Source organism: Amia ocellicauda, chromosome 19 (genome assembly GCF_036373705.1).
Source record: "Amia ocellicauda isolate fAmiCal2 chromosome 19, fAmiCal2.hap1, whole genome shotgun sequence".
In the NCBI taxonomy this organism is placed as follows: domain Eukaryota; kingdom Metazoa; phylum Chordata; class Actinopteri; order Amiiformes; family Amiidae; genus Amia; species Amia ocellicauda.
The window spans coordinates 26,527,193-26,553,762 of NC_089868.1; the positions used below are offsets into that span (position 1 = coordinate 26,527,193).

General features: G+C 51.0%; 3 protein-coding genes across 3 annotated transcripts in view; 2 read left to right on the forward strand and 1 right to left on the reverse strand.

The window, feature by feature from the left end:
- Nucleotides 1–3,755: 3,755 nt before the first annotated feature.
- On the forward strand, nucleotides 3,756–5,794 carry LOC136714600 (putative C->U-editing enzyme APOBEC-4). The gene is made up of 3 exons (XM_066692175.1): nucleotides 3,756–3,864; nucleotides 4,315–4,619; nucleotides 4,836–5,794. The coding sequence occupies exons 2-3, from the start codon at nucleotides 4,345–4,347 to the stop codon at nucleotides 5,596–5,598; spliced, it is 1,038 nt and encodes a 345-aa protein (XP_066548272.1). The 5' UTR covers nucleotides 3,756–3,864; nucleotides 4,315–4,344; the 3' UTR covers nucleotides 5,599–5,794.
- A 71-nt stretch (nucleotides 5,795–5,865) lies between these two features.
- On the reverse strand, nucleotides 5,866–22,580 carry colgalt2b (collagen beta(1-O)galactosyltransferase 2b). Its single transcript, XM_066692174.1, has 12 exons — nucleotides 22,175–22,580; nucleotides 14,523–14,633; nucleotides 14,288–14,405; nucleotides 14,028–14,162; nucleotides 13,624–13,828; nucleotides 11,405–11,524; nucleotides 11,003–11,079; nucleotides 10,768–10,874; nucleotides 10,416–10,548; nucleotides 9,614–9,741; nucleotides 9,193–9,399; nucleotides 5,866–7,532 (listed from the first exon to the last, which is right to left on the reverse strand). Exons 1-12 carry the CDS (start codon nucleotides 22,408–22,410, stop codon nucleotides 7,229–7,231), a joined length of 1,881 nt encoding a protein of 626 aa, XP_066548271.1. The 5' UTR covers nucleotides 22,411–22,580; the 3' UTR covers nucleotides 5,866–7,228.
- Nucleotides 22,581–25,567: 2,987 nt separating this feature from the next.
- Nucleotides 25,568–26,570, forward strand: part of tsen15 (TSEN15 tRNA splicing endonuclease subunit) — a 13,758-nt gene continuing 12,755 nt past the window's right edge. The window contains exons 1-2 of the mRNA XM_066691989.1: nucleotides 25,568–25,617; nucleotides 26,095–26,346. Of these exons, the coding sequence (XP_066548086.1) occupies nucleotides 26,209–26,346 (138 nt within the window). The 5' untranslated portion in view covers nucleotides 25,568–25,617; nucleotides 26,095–26,208. The remainder of the gene's footprint in view (nucleotides 25,618–26,094; nucleotides 26,347–26,570) is intronic.

The following is a 26,570-nucleotide window of genomic DNA, read 5'->3' on the forward strand; positions in this document are numbered from 1 at the left end:
TCCCACCGGCTTACTGCCCCAAACTGCGCCCCTCGTTACCCCCTGCTCTGAGAACAGTGGCATCTGCGAAGGGGTGGGGGGGGTAGTAGAGGTCAGGGCTGGGATTATGGGCCCCGGGTTAAACAGCAACCAAGGGGAGAAGAGAGGAGGGAGCGAGAGAGCAAGAGAGGGAGAGAGGGAGAGGCTGCACTTTGCCCCTGGAGAGGCCAGCACTGCCCCTGTTTACAGCCCCTGTGTTACAGTGGGTTAATAAACACTTGTGATCTGGATGTCAGTCTGTAGGGCTGTGTGTGTGTGTGTGTGTCATTGTGGATCAGGGCGTCTGCTAATAAATAATAATAATAATTGTTAGAGAGTGTGCGCGCGTGACTGTGTGTGTGTGTGTAGGACTGTCTGTAACAGTCAAACACACACTCTCCCAATGACACACACACACACACAGTGACACACTGACACACTCGCTCTCTGACAATGACACACACACACACAATGACACACTGACACACTCCCGCGGCACCCAGCTTCCTGCCGGCAGGTAAATCACCAGCCAGAGCAGGGAAACACAAACACACTTGACCGCAGACCACCGGCCGGGTTAATCACCGACCGCAACATCCGCCAGCCGGACACACACTGCCCCCCCGACCGGCCGGCATCCTGACACTCTGGACACACAAAGCAGGCAGGAATGCGATCGTGTTCACTCTGAGATGCGTGTGTTTATAGTGCCCTGTGTTCTTAACGAGGACAGTTATTAAACAGAAGGTATCCAGCTAGTACTCAGTGTAAATAGGACCAAGGTAGCACTCCATTTGCAAGTAGTTAGTACCTAGGTAGTACTCAGTTAGTAAGCAGCTACAAAAGGGTTTTTACCCACAGTGCTGCAGAGCTACATTGTTACTAATTTGCTCTTTGCGTTCGATGAACGAGTGTAACCTCCTCACAGACAGAGAACAGCACGTTCAGCACCGTCTCTCCTCCCCTCCCCCTCTTCCTCGAAAGGAAAGTCACAGATTTAAAAACAAGCATCCTAACCCCCCCCACCTCCTCCCTGTCTTTCCTCACTCTCTCTGAATCTGTTTTTCCTCTCTCTCTCTGTGAGCCGGACTCCCTCTTTCAGTTTTTTCCTCTCCCTCGCTCTCCTAATGTTTTCCTATCCTCCTCGTCTCTCTGTTTAAACCTCTTCCTGTCTCTCTCTCTCTCAGTGCTGACTCAGCGGCTGCTCTGCCAGCTTGACGCAGCAGCCCGTGCCCAGCGCGTGGCACAGCAGGTCAGAGCGATTCCACACCAAGGGGGAGGGCGTGCGTTTGCCATTTGTGTCTCTCTGTCAACCCACAACCCACAACGTCTCTGGGCACAGGGCTCTCGAACCCGCGCACAGCTCACAGAGGGACAAGAGACAATCATTTGTAATTATGATTGTGAATATACTCCCCATATTGACAGTGTGCCCTTCTGGCGTCTCCAGTGTGTGTGTGGTGAGACGGAGAGGGGATGCACATGGTGGCCAGGACTTGTGGGGGGGTGCTCAGGAACACACAGGCGGGGGTCAGTGAAAGCGTGCTTATTTTAAATGCTCCAAATAAACACCTCAGCTCAACACGCAACAGGTCCCTCTCTGCACACGAGATCCCACAGCGAACACCAATAACACACTCAGCCCCCCAGCTATGTCCTCATCCATTCTCTCTCTCTCTCAGGAGTCAGGAGCCCCCCCAGATTCACTTGTTCACCTGATACTTTTTACTCCGTTCACAGCCTGACGTTACCGTGTTAATACCGAATACAAGCGACACACATTTCCAGATCTGGGCCTAAATAACATTTATTTTTGTTGCAAGTGGTTTTTCTTCAAATAAAATCGAGGGGCAGTAAAAATACGTTGATTGTTTCAATATAAATTAAAACATCAAATTAATCTCTTGTGTCCCTTTAATAAGAATCACACACAAACACATGCACACTCACTTTACTGCTCCAATCACAATATTTACTTTTACTTGTGGTACTTCAGTTCACTTTTCAGATACATTCGTACTTGTATTGTACTGCTTGAATTGGGAGACTTTTTACTTTTACCGGAGTAAGTTTTTGATAGAGTATCTTTACTTTTACTCAAGTGTAACTTCTGACTACACACACACACACACACACACACACACTTCCTCACAGACACAGACGCACACTGAAGGTCAGACTCTCACTGCACTGTGATCTTGTGAGAGAGGCGGAGGGGAGGGAGCCGCACTGTCCGTTGTTTATCTGTCATTTAATGCCTTTCTGGTTTCGGGACAACAACTCATTTCACTGGCAGTGTGAACTGAAACAGGCAGACACACAGAAGGACGCGGAGACAAAGAGAGCTGCTGATGGGACAGCTGCCGCGCGGTCAGGGACACAGTCCGAGGGCATGGCCGGAGTCCGCCGTCAGAGAGATTTAGGGAGGGAGGGGTCGTGACCCCTGGCTGACCCCGACGTTGTGCTAAAGCTGGCTACCTGAGGTCAGGGGGCAGGGGGTTAAACTCTCCAGGCACGTTAAAGGGGGTGGGTTGTGAGGTCACAGGTCAGGGGGCGAGGCTGTGCTGGGGATGGAGGGCAGCGAGGGGGACACAGTGCTGGCCACTGCCCTGCACACGTACACACACACACAACACAACACACTGAGGCAGGCGTGTTCCTGGGAGAGGCAGGATTGTGCTGTTCCCACATTTCCTGTCTACCTGTAATCCAGGATCAGCCTTTAATAACAGCCCCCCCACCCCCACAAACACACAGCGAGGCATGTCGTTGGTTGTGTTCATGGGAGAGGCACGCTTGTGCTGTTCCCAGGTTTCCTTTCTACCTGTAATCCACGATCAGCCTTTAATAACAGAGCCCCCCCAACACACACATCAACACTGAGTAACCCCCCAAAACACACACACATAAACACTGAGTAACCCCCCAAAACACACACACACACACACACACATAAACACTGAGTAACCCCCCAAAACACACACACACACACACACATAAATACTGAGTAACCCCCCAAAACACACACTTAAACACTGAGTAACCCCCCAAAACACACACACATAAACACTGAGTAACCCCCCAAAACACACACACACACACACATAAATACTGAGTAACCCCCCAAAACACACACACATAAACACTGAGTAACCCCCCAAAACACACACACACACACATAAACACTGAGTAACCCCCCAAAACACACACATAAACACTGAGTAACCCCCCAAAACACACACACACACACACACACATAAATACTGAGTAACCCCCCAAAACACACACTTAAACACTGAGTAACCCCCAAAACACACACACTGACACAGTGGCACACACGCACTAAACACAGCTCTCACCACAGCACACCACACTGCAGTGTTTTTACCACGCTACACTGTTACCGGTGGACAGCAGAGGCTAAGAGAGGAGGACGCGCTTTAAAGACAGATGTGTCAGAAACAGACAGACAGACTCGCTCACCTGTCCTCGGTGCGGAATGAATGAGTGAATGAATGAATGAGTGAATGAGTGAGTGAGTCTCAGTGCAGACAACACCGACCTCTCCGCTCTCCTGCCCGGCTGACTGCGCGTAGTCCTGCAGCGCCCCCTGCTGGCCGGCTGAGGAGGCGCAGTCCCGTGTGCGCCGTGTAAATGTTGCTATGGCGTCTCCTATCAACTGGCAGCACACGATCAACACACGGCACGATCAGAGAGAGAGGGAGAGAGAGGGAAGATAGGGGTCAGGGGAAGAAATACAAGGAAGGAAAGAGAGAGGGAGAGAGCTGCCTGGTGCTGTGGGGATCCTGCACAGTGAGAGTGGGAGAGGAGGGGAGCTGAGTGCAGGTGAGCCAGCCAGTGCGAGTGTGAGAGTGTGTGCATCCGTGTTATTATTATTTATTTATTATCAGACTTACAAAATATAAGAGCATTGCAATAGTGCAATAATAGTGTGTGTTAGTGTGTCAGTGAGTGTGTGAGTGTAAGTGTGTGAGTGAGTGTGTATCTGTGTGTTATTATTTATTTCTTAGCAGACTTACAAGATATAAGAGCATTACAAAAGTGCAATAATAAAGTGTGAGTGTGTATCAGTGTGTGTGTGTCCTGTGCTCACAGAGTCAGCCCTGTTAGTCAATATGTTGCTTAAGCAGTTCCTCAGCTGTGTAGTGCTGCTGAGTAAAGAGAGAGGGTCACAGTGTACAGGAGTGTGGCACACCCTCTCCATGCTGTAGTGTTGTGTAGTGCAGCGCAGTAAAGTGTTGTGCAGTGTAGTGTCTGTCTGTCTGTCCCCTGCAGGAGAGCGCAGTGAGGCGCAGTGAGGAGCTGATGGCAGGGTGGGGGCAGATGGTGGTGCAGACAGGACCCCCGCCCCAGGGGTGCGAACGGTGCCCCTTCCACGTGCGGACGGGGGAGGACGCCTGGGTGCCGTACCCAGAGTTCTGCGGGGCGTTCGGGTTCCCGGGGGGCCCCACCCTGCCCAACCAGCAGCTGCTGTTCTACGAGCTGCGGACCCCCCAGGGGGCACTACTGCAGAGTGGACAGGCCAGCAACTGCCCCCTGCACCGCCTGGAGCCGGAGAGACTGCTGTTTGACACCCATGGGTGAGTGCGGGGTGGAGCTACGTGTGCGTGCGTGCCGTGCCGTGCCTAACTGTACCTGTGTGTTTAGTGTGTCTCTCTGTGTCTCTGTCTTACTCTGTGTCCCCCCTGTGTCTCTATATCTCACTCTGTCCCCCGTGTCTCTATATCTCACTCTGTCCCCCGTGTCTGTCTCACTCCGTGCCTCTCTGTCTCACTCTGTGTCTCTGTGTTTCTCAGGTACCTGCACTCGGTCCTGTCAGCTTATGAGAACGTGGGCTACATCTGTCTGTACAGCAACTACACTCCCAGCGAGGAGCCAGGGCTGGGGGGCGGCTCTGTCAGCGCCATGACGCGCTTCCTGGAGGAGTGGCCGGGCGCACGCCTGGACCTGCACTTCTCCCAGCTCTACCACACGCAGGATGGGCACCCACACGGCCCCGCCAACCGCCTGGCGCTGCGGGCGCTGGCCTCTCTGTGGCCGCGTGTCACGCTGAGCCCCCTGTGTGCGGGCGGCTGGCTCTCGCTGCTGAGGGGCTTCGTGCGCGGCGTCCCAGCCGAGGTATGGCAGCGCCCCCTCCTGCCAGGGAGGGTGGCAGCCGACCGGCACAATGCATATCAGATCGCCGCCATCACCGGGGTGGCGCCGGCCTTCCTGGACCTCTCCCTGGAGGCTCCCGCCATGCCTCTGTCTCGCCCTCCTCACAGACCTGCTCCTCCTCCGCCTCCTCCTCTGCCTCTTCTTCCTCCTGCTCTCATCCCCACCCCCTACCCCTCCCTGTACCCGTACCCCAACCCCCCCAAGACCCGCTCACGCAACGTGGTGCGGCACGTCCGCATGCCGCTGCCCTCCCCTGGGACTGGGTCATCTCTCCGCCTTCCCCCGGGCCAGGCTGTGGAGATGGTGGTGGTGAGAGAGAGGGAGGAGGAAGAGGATAAGGAGGAAGAGGAGGGAAGTATGAGAGACAGGAGGCACAGGAAGGGGAGGTCCCACAGGAAGTGAGGTCACAAAGAGCAGAACTGCCCTGCAATGCAAACCTGGACTTGACTCGGCCCGTACCCTGATCCCTGACCAATCCAATGAACGCAAACACAACCATAACCCCAGAACCTCACACTCACTCACTCACACACACATCCTCTCTCCCTCCCTCCCCATCTCAGACACTGTATCTCTCTCTCAGTTTGTACCTCATGTATATATATATGCATTCACATGTGTGAGTGTGTGTGTGTAGGTATATAAGAATAATTTCCAAAACCCACCAACTACCAACTATCATTTTCTCTTCATTAAACAAACACATTGCATTGACTTTTACACAAAAATACAAAATAAAACTTTCTTTAAAAAGGATTTTCAAAAACATTGCATCGCACTGTATCACGTATCAGTTCTGTGTGCTTTCAAGGAAACTCAGAAGACATTCACTGACATAAACAGGCTCTCAGACTCTTCCCAGAGTGACACAGCCCTGTTGGGGGCAGGGGCCACAGTGGCTCTGCAGGACACGGAGCAGCAGTGACACCCAGGGGCCCCGTGCTGTACGTGTAGCAGCGTGCTGTCGGTACTGTGGGGACTGGCTGAGCCGTGGGAGGGTGTCGTAAGGTAGTCACTGATAATCCAGCACACACACACTGACAAACACACAGAAACAGGCCGTGAGACACACTGACACACAAACACACACGCTCAGGGTCTGGCAGAGGGGTGCAGTGCAGGGAGTGGCCTGCAGAAGGCATTGCAGCCTGTCTCTCTCACTCTCCCTCTCAGATTCACAGATCCCCAAATACACACATGCCAACACACGGACACACATTCAGACACACACAGGCACACATACAAACACAGGCACACATGCAGACACGCAGACGTTCATGCAGACACACAGATACAGACACACAGACCGGAATGGATGCAACGGTTTTACTGACACGGTCACAGAAACGTTTTGTCCAGTGGAGGAGCCGGTTCAGATGTCGCTGAGTCTCGGGCCCATCAGAAGTCCCCGCAGGAGGGGGGTAGAGAATGCAAGAGTGTGATCCAGTCACAGGACGTGCGGAGAGGACAGAGGGACAGGCAGACAGGAAAGATGGACAGACAGGTGTGCAGGCTGGCAGGTGAGAGTGATGGGGCGGTCAGTCAGCCAGTGTCAGAGAGAGCGCTGCCCACCCCTCATCCCCCACTCACCCTCAATGCCCCCGACACACCTCAGTGCGTGACCTCAGTGACCTGCACACAGGACCTGCCTGTGCCCCCCCAGGCCCACACACCACACCCGTCTGTCAACATTATTATTATGAGCAAGAGTATCTCAAATTAATCCCTTCCCCAGTCTCTCCCAGCCCCCAGTCCAGGTGGTCAAGTAGCCAGCGCCCCTCCAGCACAGACACAGAGAATGAGGGATACAGCAGAATAAATAAAGGAGTGTGTGTGTCCAGAGGGGTCAGGGGTCGGGTCTGTGTCTGGAGGGGTCAGGGGTCACTGTGTTCACTTCCTGCCGCGGCGATCACAGACACAGTTCAGCCCTGCTGCCACGCTATAGGAGTGTGTAACAGTGTGTGTGTGTGTGTGTGTGTGTGTGTAACTGTGTGTGAATGTGTGCGTGTCACTGTGTGTGCGTGTCACTGTGTCAGAACTCATCTCGGGTGGTGGTGGCGGAGGGGGTGTGGCCAGGCGCCGGGGCCGGGCCGGGCGGGGGCTGGGCGCCGGTCACGCTGTTCTGCGCCGCGGTGCTGATCCGCTCCTGCTGCCCGGTCTTACTGGCGTGCGTGCGGTCCCAGTCCGTGAGCCGCGACTCGTCGTCCCAGATGGTGGAGGTCTCAGTGTCGCTCACGTAGCCCGTGTCTCCCGTGTAGTGCGTGGGGTAAACCAGCAGGGGCTCCACGGAGAATGCCCGCAGGTCACGCACCGGGAACTGCTGCATGTACTCGGAGCTGAGAGAGAGGGAGGGGGGAGTGGGAGAGGGAATGGGAGAGAGGGGAGAGAGGGGGAGAGTGGGAGAGGGAGTGGGAGAGTGTAGAGACGGAGAGGGAAAGAGTGGGAGAGAGGGTGGAGAGGAAGGATTTAGGTTACTAATAATTTCAGTCAACAAGCCTATAATACAATAACAGCACTTTCAGTAGAACCAGTGCAGTAAAAACTGCAGTTGCAGTAGAAAATAGTAGGAACAAAAGAGAGGACGGTATCAGCAGGAGCTGCAGTTCAGAAACTCTTCACACGGTGCCACCAATTCCTCATGTCAATCACACAGGGTTACTCAGCCGATCAGCTGTACTGAAGTTCATCAATAACATTAGGAAGATAATTACATCTTGAAAACCTCAAGGCTTCTCTATGCACCAGTAAGATCTGTTTCAAAATATCATCGTGGATTTGTAGTTTTGTGACTCTCCATTTCCAGTCAGCCGTGTGACTCTCTTTGCATGTCATCGTAAACTCAGAGTGCTGCACGCTGCACAGCTGCTACACAACAGTTCAACATATCACACAACTCGTACACAAAGTGATCACCGCAGGGAGGGGAACAGTGATCCTAGTCCTCTAGAAACCTACTTGACATATTAGTGCAGTAGTAGAGTAATAGCAGCAGCAGCAGCAGTAGTAGTAGTATTCACAGCAGTAGTAGTACTAGTAGTAGTAGTAACAGTGATGTGACACAGGGTGATTCTGGGCCTGTGATCCCCAGGCTAGAGTACAGCCTCTGTCCCAGAAAGCAAATCCCAGAGGGCGGATCGAATCCTGCAGAGCACGCCTGCACTGTTTACACACCCACATCCACACGCACACACAACATACACACGCACACATGGCAGGATCCCAACATGCCACACACACACACAGGTCTGTGTTGGAGCGCACCCCCCCTCCTCCCTCCTCCTCCTCCTCCAGGGGCAGGAAGACAGGGCCGGGATTGTTCTCATGGATCAATGGGAATTCTGTCCCGACCCGACTCGGGGACAGGAAGGGAGAATCCGGCCCCACATTCCTCCTGCTCTCTCTCTCCGGCATTCCTCACCTCGGAGAGAAGGAGGCAGCGGGGGTGGGGGGGAGATAGCGAGACAAGGGGAGAGCACGAGAGAGGTGTAGAGAGAAATAGGGGGAGCAGAGAGAGAGAGGGAGAACGAGGGAGAGCGGAGAACAGGGAGAAGGGATGAAAGCAGGATGGTTCAGAGAGGAAGAGAGAGAGAGGACAGTGACCAGCAGAAAGGGGAGAACAAGGGAGAGAGGAGGAGAGAGTGAGGGAGCTGGAGGAGAGGGTGGGAGGTGACAGGAGACAGAGAAAGACTCTGACTACATTCCCGCTGATCCCTGGAACATCCCTCCGCTGACAGCTCCACAGACCAGCGCAGTGCAGGGCGAGCGTCTTTGTCTGCGTCTCCCTGTGTGTCTGTACATTTGTGTGTGTGCAAAATGCCGGCAGTGTGCAGTGTACTGTATGTGAGAGTGGTACTGGTTGTGCATGCGGTGTCTGCCAGTCTATATGTGTTTCTGTTTGTGTATGTGTGTACAGTGTCTGTCAGTCTGCGTGTGTGTGTGTGTGTCTGTATGAAGGATGCGTTTCCATCTGCGTGCCGGTCTGTGTGTAAGACGCACTTGGGGTGTTTGTTGAACATGATTGGCAGGAACTCGTCCACCGGCAGCATCTTGGCGAAGGGTTGCGCCTGCAGCAGCTTCTGAGCCCCCTGCTGGGACAGCGCGTAGCCCAGCGTCCAGTACGAGTAGTCGGCCTCCACCAGGTTGCTGACACCCGGAACGGACACCTCCGGCTGCTGCACCTGCATCCGCTTACGGCCTATATAGCTGAGAGACAGAGACAGAGAGAATCTGTCAGGTATTCAGTAGCATCTTCTCTATTATTTTCCCTGTTGTAATATAAGGTAGTGTCAGTGTGTATCTGTCTGTGTCACTGTATCACTGTATCAGTGTCTCATTGTGTCGATGTATCAGTGTGTCAGTATATCAGTGTCTCTTTGTGTCAATGTCTCAGTGTGTCTCAGTGTGGTTCTGGACTCACATGAGGTCCCAGTCTAGCCCGGTCCGGTCGATGCTGTCCATGATGCTGAGCAGGCGGCTCCTGAATTGCGGCTGGAAACGCACATCGTCCTCCAGCACCAGTGCGTGCCGCAGCCCCTGCTCCACCACCTGGGGACAAAGCAGTCATTATTGATCAAATCCCCCATAACACCAGCAGCGAAGTGAGCATGGTGGTGAATCGCTCAGGGAGTTCAGTGTGTAGCAACATCTGAAGAGGAGTTTATCCAAACGGAATAATACCAAGAGAACAGGACTCTGTGGGCTGGTTTCAAGGACTGGCCCGTGATGTTTAAGGTAGAAAGTCCTTGACTAGTGCTGATCCAGGTCTGTGAAACCAGCCCTATATGTTCTCACATGCATACTAACACAGAGTTTAATTTAAATTGAGCCACAGTTCCACAGTCTGACCACAAGAGGCTGCTCTCCGCCCCTCTGGAGTCCTGAGCCTGTGAACAGAGGGCCGAGTGCTCCTGCAGATCTGCTGGGATCACTGCGCAGCCAGACGCACAGCGCGCCGCACACACTCCAGCCCAGCGCACACACTGCAACACACACACTGCAACACACACTGAGGTCTCACTGAGGAGGAGAAACAGAGCAGAAGCACCATTTCACACTAAGACCAATTCAATCCAAAACATCTTTATTAGCATGACTCAGACTGAGAGGTGTTGTGCTGTGTTGTGTTGTGTTGTGTTGTTCAGTGAGCAGCTGTGCAGCCAGCATCCCCCCATTGATTACCCATTACCTGTGTCCAGGTGTGTGCAGATGTGCATGGTTACCTGTGTCCAGGTGTAGTGGTGGCTCAGGAAGCAGCCAATCTCCCCGCGGGTCAGAACCCGCCCAGAATACGGGTCTTTATAGCCTGGCAGCATCTCTATACCCAGAGCCTTGATCTGAGACGAGTTCAGAGCCCTGACGCAGAGATGGAGAGAGCGAGAGGAGGAGAGGGAGGGAGAGATAGAAGCAGAGGAATGAAGAGAGTGAAAATTAAAAACAGGCAGCTTCACAGGAGAGGCCTGTTGTTCTGTTGTTTTCTGTTTTTCTGCCAGGAATATATATTTAACATTAAGCTTGAAGCACAGTCTGCGCTCTCTCGCCCCCTCCCTCTCCCTCTATCCCTCCCTCTCGTACTTGCCGTCCACTGCGTCGGTCAGCGTGGCCTCGATGCCCATGGCGGACAGTGTCCGCAGCATCCTGTCCCTGCGGTCCAACCGGCGCCTCAGATTGATCAGGAAGATCTGAGAGAGGGGGAGGGAGAGGGAGGGTTGAAGTTCAGGGGTCAATTGGCCTCATTACATAAAGACAGAGTGGCAGACAGACAGATACTGGGAGTAATACAGAGAGACAGACAGGTGTCCGTGTTTACCTGGTCAAAGCCCATCCTGTCCTGGGGGGTGGGGGGGGTGTGCAGGTACTGTGAGGACTCCAGGGGGGGGTGGTCGACTGTGGGGGTCAGAGAACACAGGTGAGCCACTGACTGGGCCTGCAGGTGTGGAGAGTAGAAGACAGGTTTCTCATGTCTCCTCCTCTCCTCTCTCATGAGGGCCCTTGTTCCAGTGTTCTGTCTCACCAGGCTGTGAGATCTTACACGGACACATCACCACATAGATACACACCCCCGCATTCCCACCCCCGCATTCCCTCCAGTGTGCACAACCTCTATCAGTGAGGGAGTGAGGGAGTGAGGGAGAGAGGAAGTGAGTGAGTGAGTGAGGGAGAGAGGGAGAGAAGGAGTGAGAGAGTGAGGGAGGCGCAGCGGGTGACTCACTCAGGGCCTCGATGCGCATGTGGGTGAAACTCTCTGCCTCCTCCTCCAGACTCTGCTGTGGCTTCAGAGGCACCGGCAGGATCCCAAAGTGCCAGCGGTTACACACATGCATCTGCACATCTGGACATGAGACACAGGGTCACACACACACACACACACACACACAAACACACACAAACACACACAGGGTCAGACACATCTTGACACATAGACTCACACACAGACTGGGATACACAGGGTTCTGCACATCTGGACACTGTTACTGACACCCCTGCCCGGCACAGGGGCCAGTCTAGAGCAGCTCAGCGGGGGCCCAGTGGGGGCCTCTCTAATGACCCGACACAACAGCCTTCAGGGTCACAGTACTGCACCACTGAACACTGCAGCTACAGCAGTGCAGTTTACTGTAGTGTAATTTACTGTAGTCCAGTGCAGTGTAGTTTACTGTAGTCCAGTGCAGTGCAGTTTACTGTAGTGTAATTTACTGTAGTCCAGTGCAGTGTAGTTTACTGTAGTCCAGTGCAGTTTACTGTAGTCCAGTGCAGTGCAGTGTAGTTTATTATAGTCCAGTGCAGTGTAGTTTACTGTAGTCCAGTGCAGTGCAGTTTACTATAGTCCAGTGCAGTGTAGTGTAGTTTACTGTAGTCCAGTGCAGTGTAGTGTAGTTTACTATAGTCCAGTGCAGTGTAGTTTACTGTAATCCAGTGCAGTGCAGTGTAGTTTACTCTAGTCCAGTGCAGTGCAGTGTAGTTTACTATAGTCCAGTGCAGTGCAGTGTAGTTTACTATAGTCCAGTGCAGTGTAGTTTACTCTAGTCCAGTGCAGTGTAGTGTAGTTTACTGTAGTCCAGTGCAGTGTAGTGTAGTTTACTATAGTCCAGTGCAGTGTAGTTTACTGTAGTCCAGTGCAGTGTAGTGCAGTTTACTGTAGTCCAGTGCAGTGCATTGTAGTTTACTGTAGTCCAGTGCAGTGTAGTTTACTGTAGTCCAGTGCAGTGTAGTGCAGTTTACTGTAGTCCAGTGCATTGTAGTTTACTGTAGTCCAGTGCAGTGTAGTGTAGTTTACTGTAGTCCAGTGCAGTGTAGTGCAGTTTACTGTAGTCCAGTGCAGTGCAGTGTAGTTTACTATAGTCCAGTGTAGTGTAGTTTAGTGTAGTCCAGTGCAGTGTAGTGCAGTTTACTGTAGTCCAGTGCAGTGCAGTGTAGTTTACTATAGTCCAGTGTAGTGTAGTTTAGTGTAGTCCAGTGCAGTGTAGTGCAGTTTACTGTAGTCCAGTGCAGTGCAGTGTAGTTTACTATAGTCCAGTGTAGTGTAGTTTACTGTAGTCCAGTGCAGTGTAGTGCAGTTTACTGTAGTCCAGTCCAGTGCTGTGTAGTTTACTGTAGTCCAGTGCAGTGTAGTTTACTGTAGTCCAGTGAAATGCAGTGTAGTTTACTGTAGTCCAGTCCAGTGTATTGTAGTTTACTGTAGTCCAGTGCAGTATATTGTAGTTTATTGTAGCCCAGTGCAGTGTAGTTTACTGTAGTGTAGTTCAGTGTAGTTTACTGTAGTGTAAGTTACTCTACTGCAGTTTACTGTAGTGCAGTATAGTGTTGTTTTTCTGTAGTGCAGTGCAGTGTAGTTTATTGTAGCCCAGTCCAGTGCTGTGTAGTTTACTGTAGTCCAGTGCAGTGTAGTTTACTGTAGTCCAGTGTAGTGTAGTTTACTGTAGTCCAGTGCAGTGCTGTATTGTGTTGGACTGTTGAGCAGTGTGCCAGGGGGTGTTACCACAGCCTTCCCCTCCATTACACTTTTTTAACAGGCCTCTGCTAATGATCACCCCACCCCCTCTCTCACACTGAGGTGGGGGGGGGGGGTGTTGGCAGTGTCAAAGGACAGGGGGACTCGTTTATTTTTTACAAGCCCCCCCCCAACCCATTCCTCCTCCTGGTGTGTGCAGCGGTGTGATCATTAGCAGGTTAGCAGCAAATGCCAGCGTGGCACTGCTGAGAACACACACTGACAAACATACAAGACACACTGCACACACAACACACACACAACCTACACAGATCACACCACACACCTAGCAGCACAATATAAAGACACACAACATACGAAACATGGCACAACACAGACACACAGGAAACAAAGCTCACTAAAGAATATGCAAAACTCATTCATGTCAAAAATCACACACATCAGTCCCTGACCTGACCGCCCCCCCAACCCGCTCTGACCTGCTTGCCGGGCGGAGAAGGCGAACACCATGATGTCATCATAGGCCCAGGTGTAGTGGGGGTGGGGGGGGTTGAAGGCCAGGGCTTGGCTCGCGCTGCGCCGCAGGTCCAGCAGGAAGCAGGAGTGCACCATGGGAACAGGGAAGCAGCCCAAGCGCTTCCACTCCCGGATCGGCACGTAGTCGGGAGTGCGTTTATAATAGCCCTGAGACAGAGGGAGAGAGAGAGATGAAACAGCGAGAGAGAGGGAGAGAGAGAAGAGAGGAAGGGAGAGAGAGTTGGTCTGATACAGTGACACGGTCACTCTGATAACAAGACACATAACAAGCACCTTTAATGGGACAGAGAGAGAGCGCGATGATGGAGAACAGAGACAGAGAGAGAGGCTGGGGGGACAGCAGTACCTGAGGCGTGATGCCGCACCAGAAGTTGGAGTAGAGCGTGTGCGACTCTATCATGGGCGCCGCCAGCGTCAGGTTCTCGGCTATCATGAGGGACAGCACCCGTGGGTTGGTCAGCAGCACGTCACTGTCCACGAACTGCACCAAGAGGCCGGGAGGGGGAGGGAGAGAGAGGAGTTATAGAATGTGCAGCGTGCTCAATGTCAACAACACAACACATCTACACAACACAGTGAGCTGTGTACAGTGTGCAGTGCCCTCACCAGTATGTAGTCGGCCCAGCGCTCCCGTGCTGCCCGCAGCGCTGCCTGGCGCAGCTTCATGACGTGGGTGAAGCGTGAGCTCGTCCAGTGCTTGGGGCCTAACTCGTCTGAGTACCACCTGCACACAGAGCGGGGTTAGAGACGAGCACAGTGAGGGAGAGAGGGAGGGAACGAGGGAGTGATTAAGGGAAAGAGAGAGGGAGCGAGGGAGGACGTGCTATGGGGCCTCACTGACCGTGGCTCTTCCATTGGCCTCCACTCCACGTAGTGATACAGCCTCTGAACCCCCCGCAGCCACTCGCGCAGCATTGCACTGCTGTTGTCCACACTGTGGTCCGTCGCCGCCCTGCAACACAGCAATACAGCGTCAAAACACAACAACACAGCGCCAACAGAGCGATATCAATTCAGCACATCACAGAGCAAAATGTCACTACACAACAACACTCAACAGTTGCAGGATCCATTGCACAACCTAAACACTGTGCGTATCTCTCCCCCTCCCTCCCTTTCTCTCTCTTCCTAACCTCTCTCTCTCTCTCTCTCTCTCTCTGTGCTCAGTGCCAGGATGTCAGCTCCTGTCTGACAGATGAACTGGAAGAACCTCCTCTGCCTGAAGCAACAGGGTGCACAGACACTGAGCCACACTGACAGCCACGCCTGACTGACTGGCTGACTGACACAATGACACACTGACTGACTGTGATGAAAAGATGGTCAAATGAACAGACAGACTTCTTGACTGGCTGACTGACTGATGGACAGACTGACAGAGTGACACACCAAAGGTACTGGACAGAAACATAAAACAAACATGTCTAGGGGAATTCAAACATACAGAAGCCCCTGCTATAAAACTCCCCCATATTTACTATACATTTACTACATATTTACTATATATTTACATGGGAACAGTTTGGATCCTGACCTCTGTGGGGCAGTCTGTGCTTCTGGGCTGTGACCCGTTGCTGGACTCAATATTATAATAAACACACGTCACAAACTGCAGGTCAGAAAAGCCACGCTGGGCTGAAGAGTACATCCTGTGAGCAGGTCTGAGCTTCCTGTTTACCGCTGTCTGCACACTGCGGCCAGTCAGGCGCTGTTTACACCGACACGGAGAGACACTTTGGAAAAATACTCCCAAATACTCCCATACTCACTCACTGTAACACTGCCCTCTGCCCTGGTGTGCTGACTCATACACACTGTCTCTCTCACACACACACACGCACACACAGAAAACACGCTCAGAAAATAAAAACACTGAGTAGCACATGCTGAGCAAGCCTCCCTGCACAAGCCTGGAAAATAACTCGCATGGGGAGGGGGTCGGGAGGGCGATGTTTGCCAGGGAATCCAATTAAGAGTACCGGTAACTGCGGTAACAACCCCCCCACCCCTCTCACCACCGCCAAGAAGAAACCATGGCTGCGACCCAAACCAGCGAGTCGGAGAGAACAGTGACAGACACAGACACAGACACACAGATACACTCACGTGCTTTGTTTTATAAGATCTCACAGTTTCTTGTAACTTTTCACATGTGAGAGCTCAACACAGCTCTGTCTATCTTCCTCTGTATACAGGTGTGTGTGTGTGTGTGTGTGTGAAGCCGCAGTGTTGTCTCAGTCACAGAGTGAAACATGTCGTTCTGATTTGGTGACTTTGGTCAGTTCAGTGCTGACCTTTGCAAAAAAAAAAAAAAAAAAGTTTTATTAATACTCTCTATCTCTCTCTCAAAACTCAAAAAAAGTTTTTCCTGGCGTGACGTTACTCCCCTCTCTCCCAATGGCAATTCCTCTCTCAAACTCCAAACTTTAATTTGGCTTTATTGGCTCACATGGCTGGAACAGCATGACTAATAGATATAAAACAATAAGGGTAAACACTCAGATATCGAAATTTTTATTGGCATGACAAGTTCACACCTATGTGGCCAAAGCATTTACACATACAGTAAATCTCTCTCTCTGTCTCTCTCTCTGTTTTGTATTCCTCACAGCGCTCTGTGCTCCAGTGTGTGTCTGCAGACCCAATCATTTCCACTGTCCTGGGTCTCAGTGGGATTAGGAGCCCTATGGTACAGTCTGTCTGCCTACAGTGTCAGTGTATGTGAGCCACCTGCAGGGCACAAGTCTATAAAGAAAGGAGAAGTGGACACACAGCCCCCTTCCTCTCCCTCCCTGCATATCCCTCTCTCTCTTTGAAGTTTAAGTATCTCCTCAACTCATTATTTTCCTGCCTGCAGCGCTCACCCCCCCCTCTTTCTCTGTTTTTTTTCTATCTGATTCTTTGAGAGCTGAGTGCATGTGGAGACCATATGTCAGAGAGACAGTGCACACCTTTACACACACACACACAGACTGAACTGTGATATGCTGTACTGTACTATGCTATACTGTGCTATATCTCAGCTCTGACACAGAGGTCAAGTCTAGGGTCAGTGTCCAGTCCAGGGGTCAGCCTGGGGTCAAACTAGAACAATATATACTGACAGTCCAGATAGCACTGGAAACCTGCGCTCTTCCAGTCCAGTGAAATGCAGTGCAGGACTTTGTCTACAGATTGTGTACAATGTCAGTATGGTGCCAGGTATTTACACTGAACCGCACAGTGTCTGTTTCAGTGCTATTTGTGTTAGTCGGACAGTGATTTAATGTTTCGTTTTTATTTGCGGAGGCTCCGGACTGCACCCCCCCACCCCGTCAGAGCTCCTCACTGTCTGCAGCCCAGCCCCGCGGAGAGGCAAACCTGCGCCGCAGACAGCCCAGTTGTGACACATGCTGCTGCTCTGCGGCTCGCCGGCCTGGGAGAGGTCCTGTCTGAGCGGGGGGGTTAGCCAGGGGCTGGGAAAGCACGCCGGATCCCTCACACCGGGTCACAAATAGGTGGAAACGCAGACACCGGCCTCACACCCAATACCGCCGCTGTCTGTCCGTCCGTCCATTCACACTCTCCAAACACAAGCCATTGCGCACGGACAGTAAACCGCTACTTAGAATGAACTTTGGAGAGAGAGAGAGAGAGAGTGCATGCGTGTAAAACGATAATCGTGACCCGGGCTGGGGGGTGGACCCTTATTGCACTTGCCGATATCAGAGGCACGAAAAAACAGCACAATTTCAGGACATTTCGGGGACAATCAGTAACCGGCGATGTGTCAGGTAGCGCGGATACACAAAGGGTTAACACGCGGTCTACCCCCCAGCCCTCTCTCGAGCTTGTTTACACCCCCTCCCCCTCTCTTTCACACACTTTTCCCCTCTCCCTCTCTCCCTCTCTCTCCCTCTCTCTCCCTCTCTCTCCCTCTCTCCCCCTCTCTCTCCCTCTCTCTCCCTCTCTCGCCGTGTCTCCTGCGCGCTAGTCCGCCAGGACTCCCGGGCACCTCCGCACCGCAGCGCCCTGCGCCCCGGCTCTGGCACAGACCCCTCCCCGGCTCATGCACACTGTCCGGCGGGCTCACAGCGAAAGGTCGGCCGGCGCGTCCTCCAGTACCGCGCAATGCACAGCAGGGATTGGAGACATACAACTGCTGGTTGCCATTAACAGACATGCATGCCCAATACACCGCATAGAACATACACCACCACAGTGCACAACACACTGCACAGAACACACAGTGCACAACACACTGCACAACAGATCGCAGGGGTGTAAATAACCCTGTCATTTGCCTTACTAGAAGAAACACAGACTTTATTGCCTAAGTGTCAATTGATTAAGTGTCTGTCTGGCTGATCAACCAACTGACCGGGCACAATTGATCAACCGATTGATTGCTTGGTTGATTGATGGATTGATTGACTGATAGACCTTACTGTGCATTGCTCTCTGCCGTGCACTGTGACACTGGGGTGTTACAGCACTGGCCTGGGAGCAGCCGGTCTGCAGCTTCAGACCCAGACTGTCCGCAGACACGGTGCTGAGACCCCATGGAAACCAGCGCAGAAGAATAGTGATTATTAACAGCTCTGTGTTCCCAGTCTGGCTATCACTCTGAGCAACAAACAGCACAGGATTTACAGCAGCCACAAGAGAGAGAGAGAGAGTGAGGGAGTGAGGGACCGGAGGGGAGGGGAGGGGAGGAGAGAGAGAGAGCTCACAGTCAGTGGAATAAACCTACACACACACACACACACACACACTTGCACACACTCACTCGCTGTCACTCTCAGTTAAGCAGAAACTAACAAAGGGTCACACTCACTTTTCTAGACACACACACTTTCACAATTACAACAACAAACACATGCTGACACACTCAAACACTAAAAACCCTTCTCTTTTCCCTCTCTCTCTCTCTCTCTCTCTCTGGGGCTGTAGTGAATGAATACGCCATTGTGTCGAGAGGCAGGCTGCAGTGACCAGCACACAGCCCGTCTCCCATTGGCTGCCCCAATCCACTGAACACATTGACTGCCCTAACACTGACTGCACCTGAGAGAGGGAGAGAGGGAGAGAGGGGGACGGAGTGGTAGCAGGGGAAAGGTGTGAGCATGTAAATAGAGATATGACAGGACACTGAAACAGAGAAGACAGTCAGTAGTACAGTGATAGGATTGTCAGTAGTACTGTGATAGTAGTGTCAATAGTATAGTGATAGTACAGTGATAGTAGTGTCAGTAGTACAGTGATAGTATAGTCAAGTGTCAGTAGTACAGTGATAGTATTGCCAGTAGTACAGTGATAGTATTGTCAGTAGTACAGTGGTAGTACAGTGATAGTATTGTCAGTAGTACAGTGGTAGTACAGTGACAGTATTGTCAGTAGTACAGTGGTAGTATTGTCAGTAGTATAGTGGTAGTACAGTGATAGTATTGTCAGTAGTATAGTGGTAGTACAGTGACAGTATTGTCAGTAGTACAGTGGTAGTACAGTGATAGTATTGTCAGTAGTACAGTGGTAGTACAGTGACAGTATTGTCAGTAGTACAGTGACAGTATTGTCAGTAGTACAGTGGTAGTACAGTGATAGTATTGTCAGTAGTACAGTGGTAATATAGTATTGTCAGTAGTACAGTGGTAGTACAGTGATAGTATTGTCAGTAGTACAGTGGTAATATAGTATTGTCAGTAGTACAGTGGTAGTACAGTGATAGTATTGTCAGTAGTATAGTGGTAGTACAGTGATAGTATTGTCAGTAGTATAGTGGTAGTACAGTGACAGTATTGTCAGTAGTACAGTGGTAGTACAGTGATAGTATTGTCAGTAGTACAGTGGTAGTACAGTGACAGTATTGTCAGTAGTACAGTGACAGTATTGTCAGTAGTACAGTGGTAGTACAGTGATAGTATTGTCAGTAGTACAGTGGTAATATAGTATTGTCAGTAGTACAGTGGTAGTACAGTGACAGTATTGTCAGTAGTACAGTGGTAATACAGTGATAGTATTGTCAGTAGTACAGTGGTAGTGCAGTGAAGGTATCTGCCCTGTTCTCAGTTCTTGTGCAGTGTGGTGCTGAGAGAGAGAGGGACTATTACACAATTATTTAACACAAGCCCCCCCCCCCCAAGACCCCCTCAGATACCAGGCTGCCAGCTCTGTGATAACACTGCCAAACTGCCTGCCAACTCAGCAAACCAGCACTGACACACACGAACGACACCCACTCTCACACACATACAGAATCATACACTGACACACACACACGTACGACACACACACTGACACACATGTATGACACACACATACAGAATCATACACTGACACACACACGTACGACACACACACAGAATCATACACTGACACACACGTATGACACACACACACTCATGTCTACACAGTCAGTGTCTCTGCAGCGGTCCAGTCAGTGTGTCTGCAGTCCAGTCCAGTCCAATCTGTGTCTCTGTAGCGGTCCAGTCCAGTCCAATGTCTGAGGCCCAGCCCCCTGGACTCAGGAGCTCTTAAGGGGGACGCGAGGGGCCGCCTCTCAGCGTTCAGCTCAGCCCCGATTGGGGGGAGGGGGTCCTGCACACACATCTCTTCAACATTTAGCAAGTGGGTGGGAGGTCCCTGGGGGAGGGGTTGGTAGTGTGTGGTGCACCTGCAAACGTGTGAAACTCTGCCCCGGGGTAATTTCGTACAGTAGTACTGTCACCCCCCCCAATTCCAGGAATTCCTCAGCCGTGTACTGTGAGCCCTGACACCCTCTCTCTCTCAACCCTTACACTGCTGCCCCCGAGTTTAGTCCCACAATGCACCCTGAATCCCACAAGTCACACACAACTCCACTGCACAACTGACACACTGACTGACTGATAGGTGCACTGATTGACAGTACATACCAGCCCAGTCAGTGAGTCTGCAGCAGTACAGTACAGTCAAATGTATGTGATATGTGCTGGTTGACTTGTTTCAGTGTTACAGTACAGACACACACAATTGCTAATAAACGCTACCTGAGCTCGATCTTATCGGCTGCTGTTGGCGGAACCGTCCATTACCGCCGCGGCTCTAATCTTCAGAGACTAAACAACAGCGAGACAGGGCAGCCCGGCGCAGCTGACACCCGAGCCGGCCGGCCAAAGCCCTTCAAACACACCTGAGACAGCACACCTGAGCGGCCCGCCCGCCCGCACCGCCCCGCACCGCCCCGCCAAGACACGCTAATGATAATCCTGCCCAGCAGCCTCCGTGTGCGGATCTGAACACGCAGCGCCGCAGAGCTGCTGTCAGGACAGCGCAGTCTGGGCATTTCTCTGGGGGGAGGTTTCCATCCGCTCCGCATTCTTGCGCTGCTGCTGACTGCACAGGCATTAACACCTATGTGTGCAGTATATCACTTACATACATCATCATCGTCCTCCTAATGAACGGGTCTAATGGCCCGGATAGACTTGATAATGAATAATGAGAAATGATCGCTTGGTTTGTGTGTAGCAGGATTGCTGTTTGAGTTGCGACTTTATAGTTTAGGTAGTTCAGCACATTATAACACAGTCTACAGTCTATTAAAGTGCAACACAGTCGAGTGTGTCACAGGACTGCGCATTGTAGCGCAATACAGAGTGCGCCAGTACAGTACAGTGCGTTACACACAGCTGTGTGATGGAAACTCACGACACACTGCGGGTGACCAGTCTGTACTGCCGTTGAATGAATGGTCGCCAATGGCTTTATTTTACAATATAGTGATGTCACAGTGATATGAGACACATGGGAAACAGAACCCCAGGACGCCTTTTCTCACTGGGCTCGTATTTGCATATTATAGAGGGGTTATGTTAAAAAAGCTTAATTACTCTTGGGGATGTTTCTACTGTGTGATAATACTACTACTACTACTACTACTAATAATAATAATAATAATAATAATAATAATAATACATAGATTCATACTACTAATAATAATACTTACACTTACAGTAACTGACATACCATCACGAACATGAACACACCTGCTATAACTAACCCACTGACTTCTACATACCATCCCGACGGCTGACCTCAATTATCCAGCCCTGCCGCTGCACCGATACAACCCTGCATTGAACATGCCAGTAACACAGCATGCAACCACTACTGCCACACGCAAAGTGTCCTCAGATACTTAAATCATTATTATATTTATTTGAACCCACAGAAAGCATGTCGGCTTTTGTGTTTGTTTGTTTCTCTCTCTCTCTCCCAGACCGTGTTCAGTCATACCTTGCTTTGCCAGCGCGTTTACATAATATTGTAAATCCAGTGCAAAACAATTAGAAAAGCGACAACTTTTGAGCAGAACCGCAGAAGCAGCAGCGACACACACCCTGTCTCTCTGTCTGCCTCTCGGCGAGTCCCTGTCTACCTGCTGCTCTCCGTGTCTGGTTCCCTGCCTCTCTGCCTCTCTGTCTGTCTGTCTGTCTCTCTGCCTCTCTGTCTGTCTGTGTCTGTCTGTCTTACCAGATGGCGATGCGGTCCTTGGGATACTCCAGCCGCTCGATGCAGCCCAGGTAGTAAGGCAGGCTGTGCGCCGCGTTCCTGGCCAGGATTGCAATCATGACTTTCGGCGGCATCAGCGCGGACTCGGGCCGGACAACCTCCTGGACCTGCGTGACCAGGTCCGCACCGGCCCGGGGCTGCAGGGAGCCGAGCAGCGCCGCCGCCAGCGCCAGAGAGAGAGCCCCGCCGGTCGGCATGATTCCCCGGGTCCCTGGGTGCGAGCCTGGCTGAGAGTGAGGGATTGAGGAGACAGAGGAGTGCGGAGCGGCAGAGTGAGGGAGGGAGGAGGGAGGCTGCCTTTCCAATGCTCTCCTCTCAGAGTTGAAGGGCTGGCCTCTCCCCCCCTCTCTCTCCACTCCTCCCTCTCTGTCTCCGAGCTGGGGAATGCACCGTGCGACCCCCCGCTGCCGTGTGTGACGCTCCACCGCCGCCAGAGCAGCAGCAGCTCCAGCCCCGGCCGGCTGATCCAGTAGCCCCCCACCCCCCACCGCAACACGGGGCTCCATGGAACCGACTCTCAACGCACCCCCCCCCCCCCCCCCATTGCTCGACATGCTCGTTTTGGTGGATTTGTGTGTCCAGGTTGGAAAGTTACTCCCCACTCGATAGTTTGAAAGACACACACACACACACACACACACACACACACACACACACACTCTCTCTCTCTCTCTCTCTCTCTCACACACACACACACACACACACACAGAGACAAAGAGACACAAAGAAACACTTACTCACAGCCTCTCTCTCCAGAAAGGACTGATCAGCAGAGGGAGAGAGATGGGGTTTCCACTCCTCCAACAACTACAGCTACAACACTACTAGTCTATACTTACCTTGCACTACACAATTCTTACACTACACTGTACTGCACTATACTTAAACTGTACTGTACTACACAATACTTACATTGCTCTACACTGTACTGCACTGTTGTGAACTATATTAACACTACACTGCACTGCACTATACTTACACTGTACTACAATATACTAACACTGTAATACACTATACTAACACTGTACTACAATGTACTGCACTATACTGACACTGTACTACACAGTCCTGCACCATACTAACACTGTACTACAATGTACTGCACTATACTGACACTGTACTACAATATACTAACACTGTACTACAATGTACTGCACTATACTGACACTGTACTACACTATACTAATACTGTACTACACAGTCCTGCACTATACTAACACTGTACTACACTATACTAACACTGTACTACAATGTACTGCACTATACTGACACTGTACTACACTATACTAACACTGTACTACAATGTACTGCACTATACTGACACTGTACTACAATATACTAACACTGTACTACAATGTACTGCACTATACTGACACTGTACTACACTATACTAACACTGTAATACAATGTACTGCACTATACTGACACTGTACTACAATGTACTGCACTATACTGACACTGTACTGCATTATACTCACACTGTACTACACTATACTAACATTGTACTACACTGTACTGCACTATGTTTACACCTGTAAGAACTCTGACGTGTAAGGAGTCCACAGGACCACAGTGAATCAATTAGATGTTTTTTTTATATAATGGTAATAAAACAATGTAGAGAAACAGGTGACAGAGACACGGAGGATCCCCGGACTCAGCGACGGCTCTGAGCCCCGAGAAAAATAGTTGCAGTCATTTACAGGTTGAGACCTTGAAAGTGAACAAAGAAAAGACTATAAATGAGTATAATTTGGGAGAATCTATGAATACACATTAAATACTGATTAATGAGCAAGTGTAACAGATTGTTTTGGCTGCTGAATAATCAAACCAGCTGGTTCATTTCCACCTCAGCACGGCTGTGGCCTTGTGGACGACTTCGTTATCAATGCAGCCGTGTTCACCTCGTCCCAGAAAGTGTCCAGGCTGGGGACTCAGGTGTTTTGGGAACTGAGTGTCTCTGTCACACACAGGCCTGTATGATCCAACAGGAATTAATGTGGATACGGTCAATATAGCTGCTGATCAATACTAGAAACTCGCACACACTGTTCTACACTGCACTGTACTTATAATTATAATTATTATAATTATTATTAGTAGTACATTTCTTAGACACCCTTATCCAGGGCGACTGAGGCACTGTTCCATCACACACACGCACACACACACACGCACACACACATGTGAACACACACGCACAAATGCACACACATAGAGACACACACACGCATGCACACACACAGATACACACACAGAGAAACACAAATGCACGCGCACGCACACACACACACACACGCACACACACGCACACACACATGTGAACACACACGCACAAATGCACACACATAGAGACACACACACGCATGCACACACACACACAGACACACACACACGCACACACACATGTGAACACACACGCACAAATGCACACACATAGAGACATACACACGCATGCACACACACAGATACACACACAGAGAAACACAAATGCGCGTGCACGCACACACACACACACACACACACACACACACACACTGTCAGCAAAGCCTCTGAGGAAACAGAATATTCAGTGAAAAATCAGTGCTCTGTCAGATTATAACTCACTCTCACACTTCTTTTCCCTCCCTTCTTCTTATGTCTCTCTTTCTGAAACTCTTTTTGCATTTCTCTCTACCACTACCCCTGCATCTTCTTTTTCTTCACTGTTTCCAACCCCCTTCCTCTCTCTATCTCTCTCTCTTTCTACCCCCCCTCTTTATATCCTGTTTCCATCCCGTTTCTCCATGCCCCACTCTTGTTTTGATCCCTTCCTCCTCTCTCTCTCTCTCACTCTGTTTCTGCATATTCTCTCTACCGTGTTCCATGATGACATAATCACTTACATCACCTCGCAGCCGCAGACACCCAGCTGGCCCTGGGCTTTCAGAAACATACATGTGTGTTTCTATGAATGTGTATGTATGCATTTAAATACAGGCACGTGTATATTTGTGTGTGTGTGTGTGTCAGTGTGTATCTGTGTGTGTGTGTATGTGTGTCTGTGTATGTGTGTGTGTGTGTGTTTCAGTGTGTGTGTGTATGTGTGTGTCTGTGTGTGTGTGTATCTGTATGTGTGTGTGTGTGTCTGTGTGTGTGTGTGTATGTGTGTGTCTGTGTGTGTGTGTATCTGTGTGTGTGTGTGTCAGTGTGTGTGTGTATGTGTGTGTCTGTGTATCTGTGTGTGTATGTGTGTGTGTGTCTGTGTGTGTGTGTGTGTGTGTGTTGTCTGTAGTAGGCCGAGGCGACCCACCCTCCATCCTCCACCCTCACAAGCTCACCAGTGGGACAGTGCGCGGCGGGGCTCGGGCTCCCTCTGGCGGCCGGATCAGAACCTCACACAACATCAATCCCACCGCAATGTATTTATTCCCAGTATTTCTTTCCACCGTTATTAATATGAATATTTCGATGTTTAAAAAAAAAATTGGAAAATCTTTATTTGCTGTTTGAATAAATATTTAAATAAATCCCAAATCTATATTTAACTGACATACACATTCCACTTCAATCTTAATTGTCGGACTCACAAAATAAATGCTAATCTTGAATCTTAGTCTAAGTCTGTAATCTGGAGTTTGTTAAATACATATTCAGATGACATACAAATGAGTCCCCTGAGCGTTGTGGATTTCCTGTGTAAGATACAGGTTTTAATGATCGAAAGTGTTTATTAAGCAAAGCGCGACCACAAAGACCTAGAGAGAGAAATCTGCATTATTTAATTAATTACTGAGCTGTAATTAACTGCAACACATTGCTGAGCGATTGCATGAAAGCCGACCCTCGGACACAGAGGAGCGAGTGAGACGAGTTGATCCCGGTTTCTGTCCGGACAGATTTGCGCGACGCACCGCCCGGCGGACCGGAACTCGTGCGGACGGAGCAGCAGGGACACACCGCTCACACACATACTGTCGGCGCTGAGAGCCGGGACGGCCCCGACCCCGGAGATGCAGGACGGGAGAGGCGGGGAGGATGGGGGGTCGTGCTCGGACGGGGATCAGAGGGACCCCGAGCCGCTGGGCAGCAGCGCAGAGGCGGCGAGACAGCGAGCCCTGCCGGCCAACTGGATACTGCAGCACCCGCAGGTACGAGGGGTCCGTGATGTGTCTGTGACTGTGTGTGTGTGTGTGTGTGTGTGTGTGTGTGTCTCAGTGACTGTGTGTGTGTGTGTGTCTGTCTCAGTGACTGTGTGTGTGTGTGTGTCTCAGTGACTGTGTGTGTGTGTGTGTCTGTCTCAGTGACTGTGTGTGTGTGTGTGTCTCAGTGACTGTGTGTGTGCGTCTCGGTGCAGTGACTGTGTGTGTGTGTG

Bases quoted from the DNA above. Each gene is read 5' to 3' on its own strand.
- colgalt2b (XM_066692174.1), bottom strand. From the start codon at position 22,410: ATGCCGACCGGCGGGGCTCTCTCTCTGGCGCTGGCGGCGGCGCTGCTC. The intron at 14,163-14,287 runs GTGAGGGCACTG...CTCTTGGTGCAG, and splicing joins GCTGGGCCGACTACATACTG to TTCGTGGACAGTGACGTGCT. The intron at 11,525-13,623 runs GTCAGAGCGGGT...TCTCATGTCCAG, and splicing joins CTTCTCCGCCCGGCAAGCAG to ATGTGCAGATGCATGTGTGT.
- LOC136714600 (XM_066692175.1), top strand. From the start codon at position 4,345: ATGGCAGGGTGGGGGCAGATGGTGGTGCAGACAGGACCCCCGCCCCAG. The intron at 4,620-4,835 runs GTGAGTGCGGGG...TGTGTTTCTCAG, and splicing joins CTGCTGTTTGACACCCATGG to GTACCTGCACTCGGTCCTGT.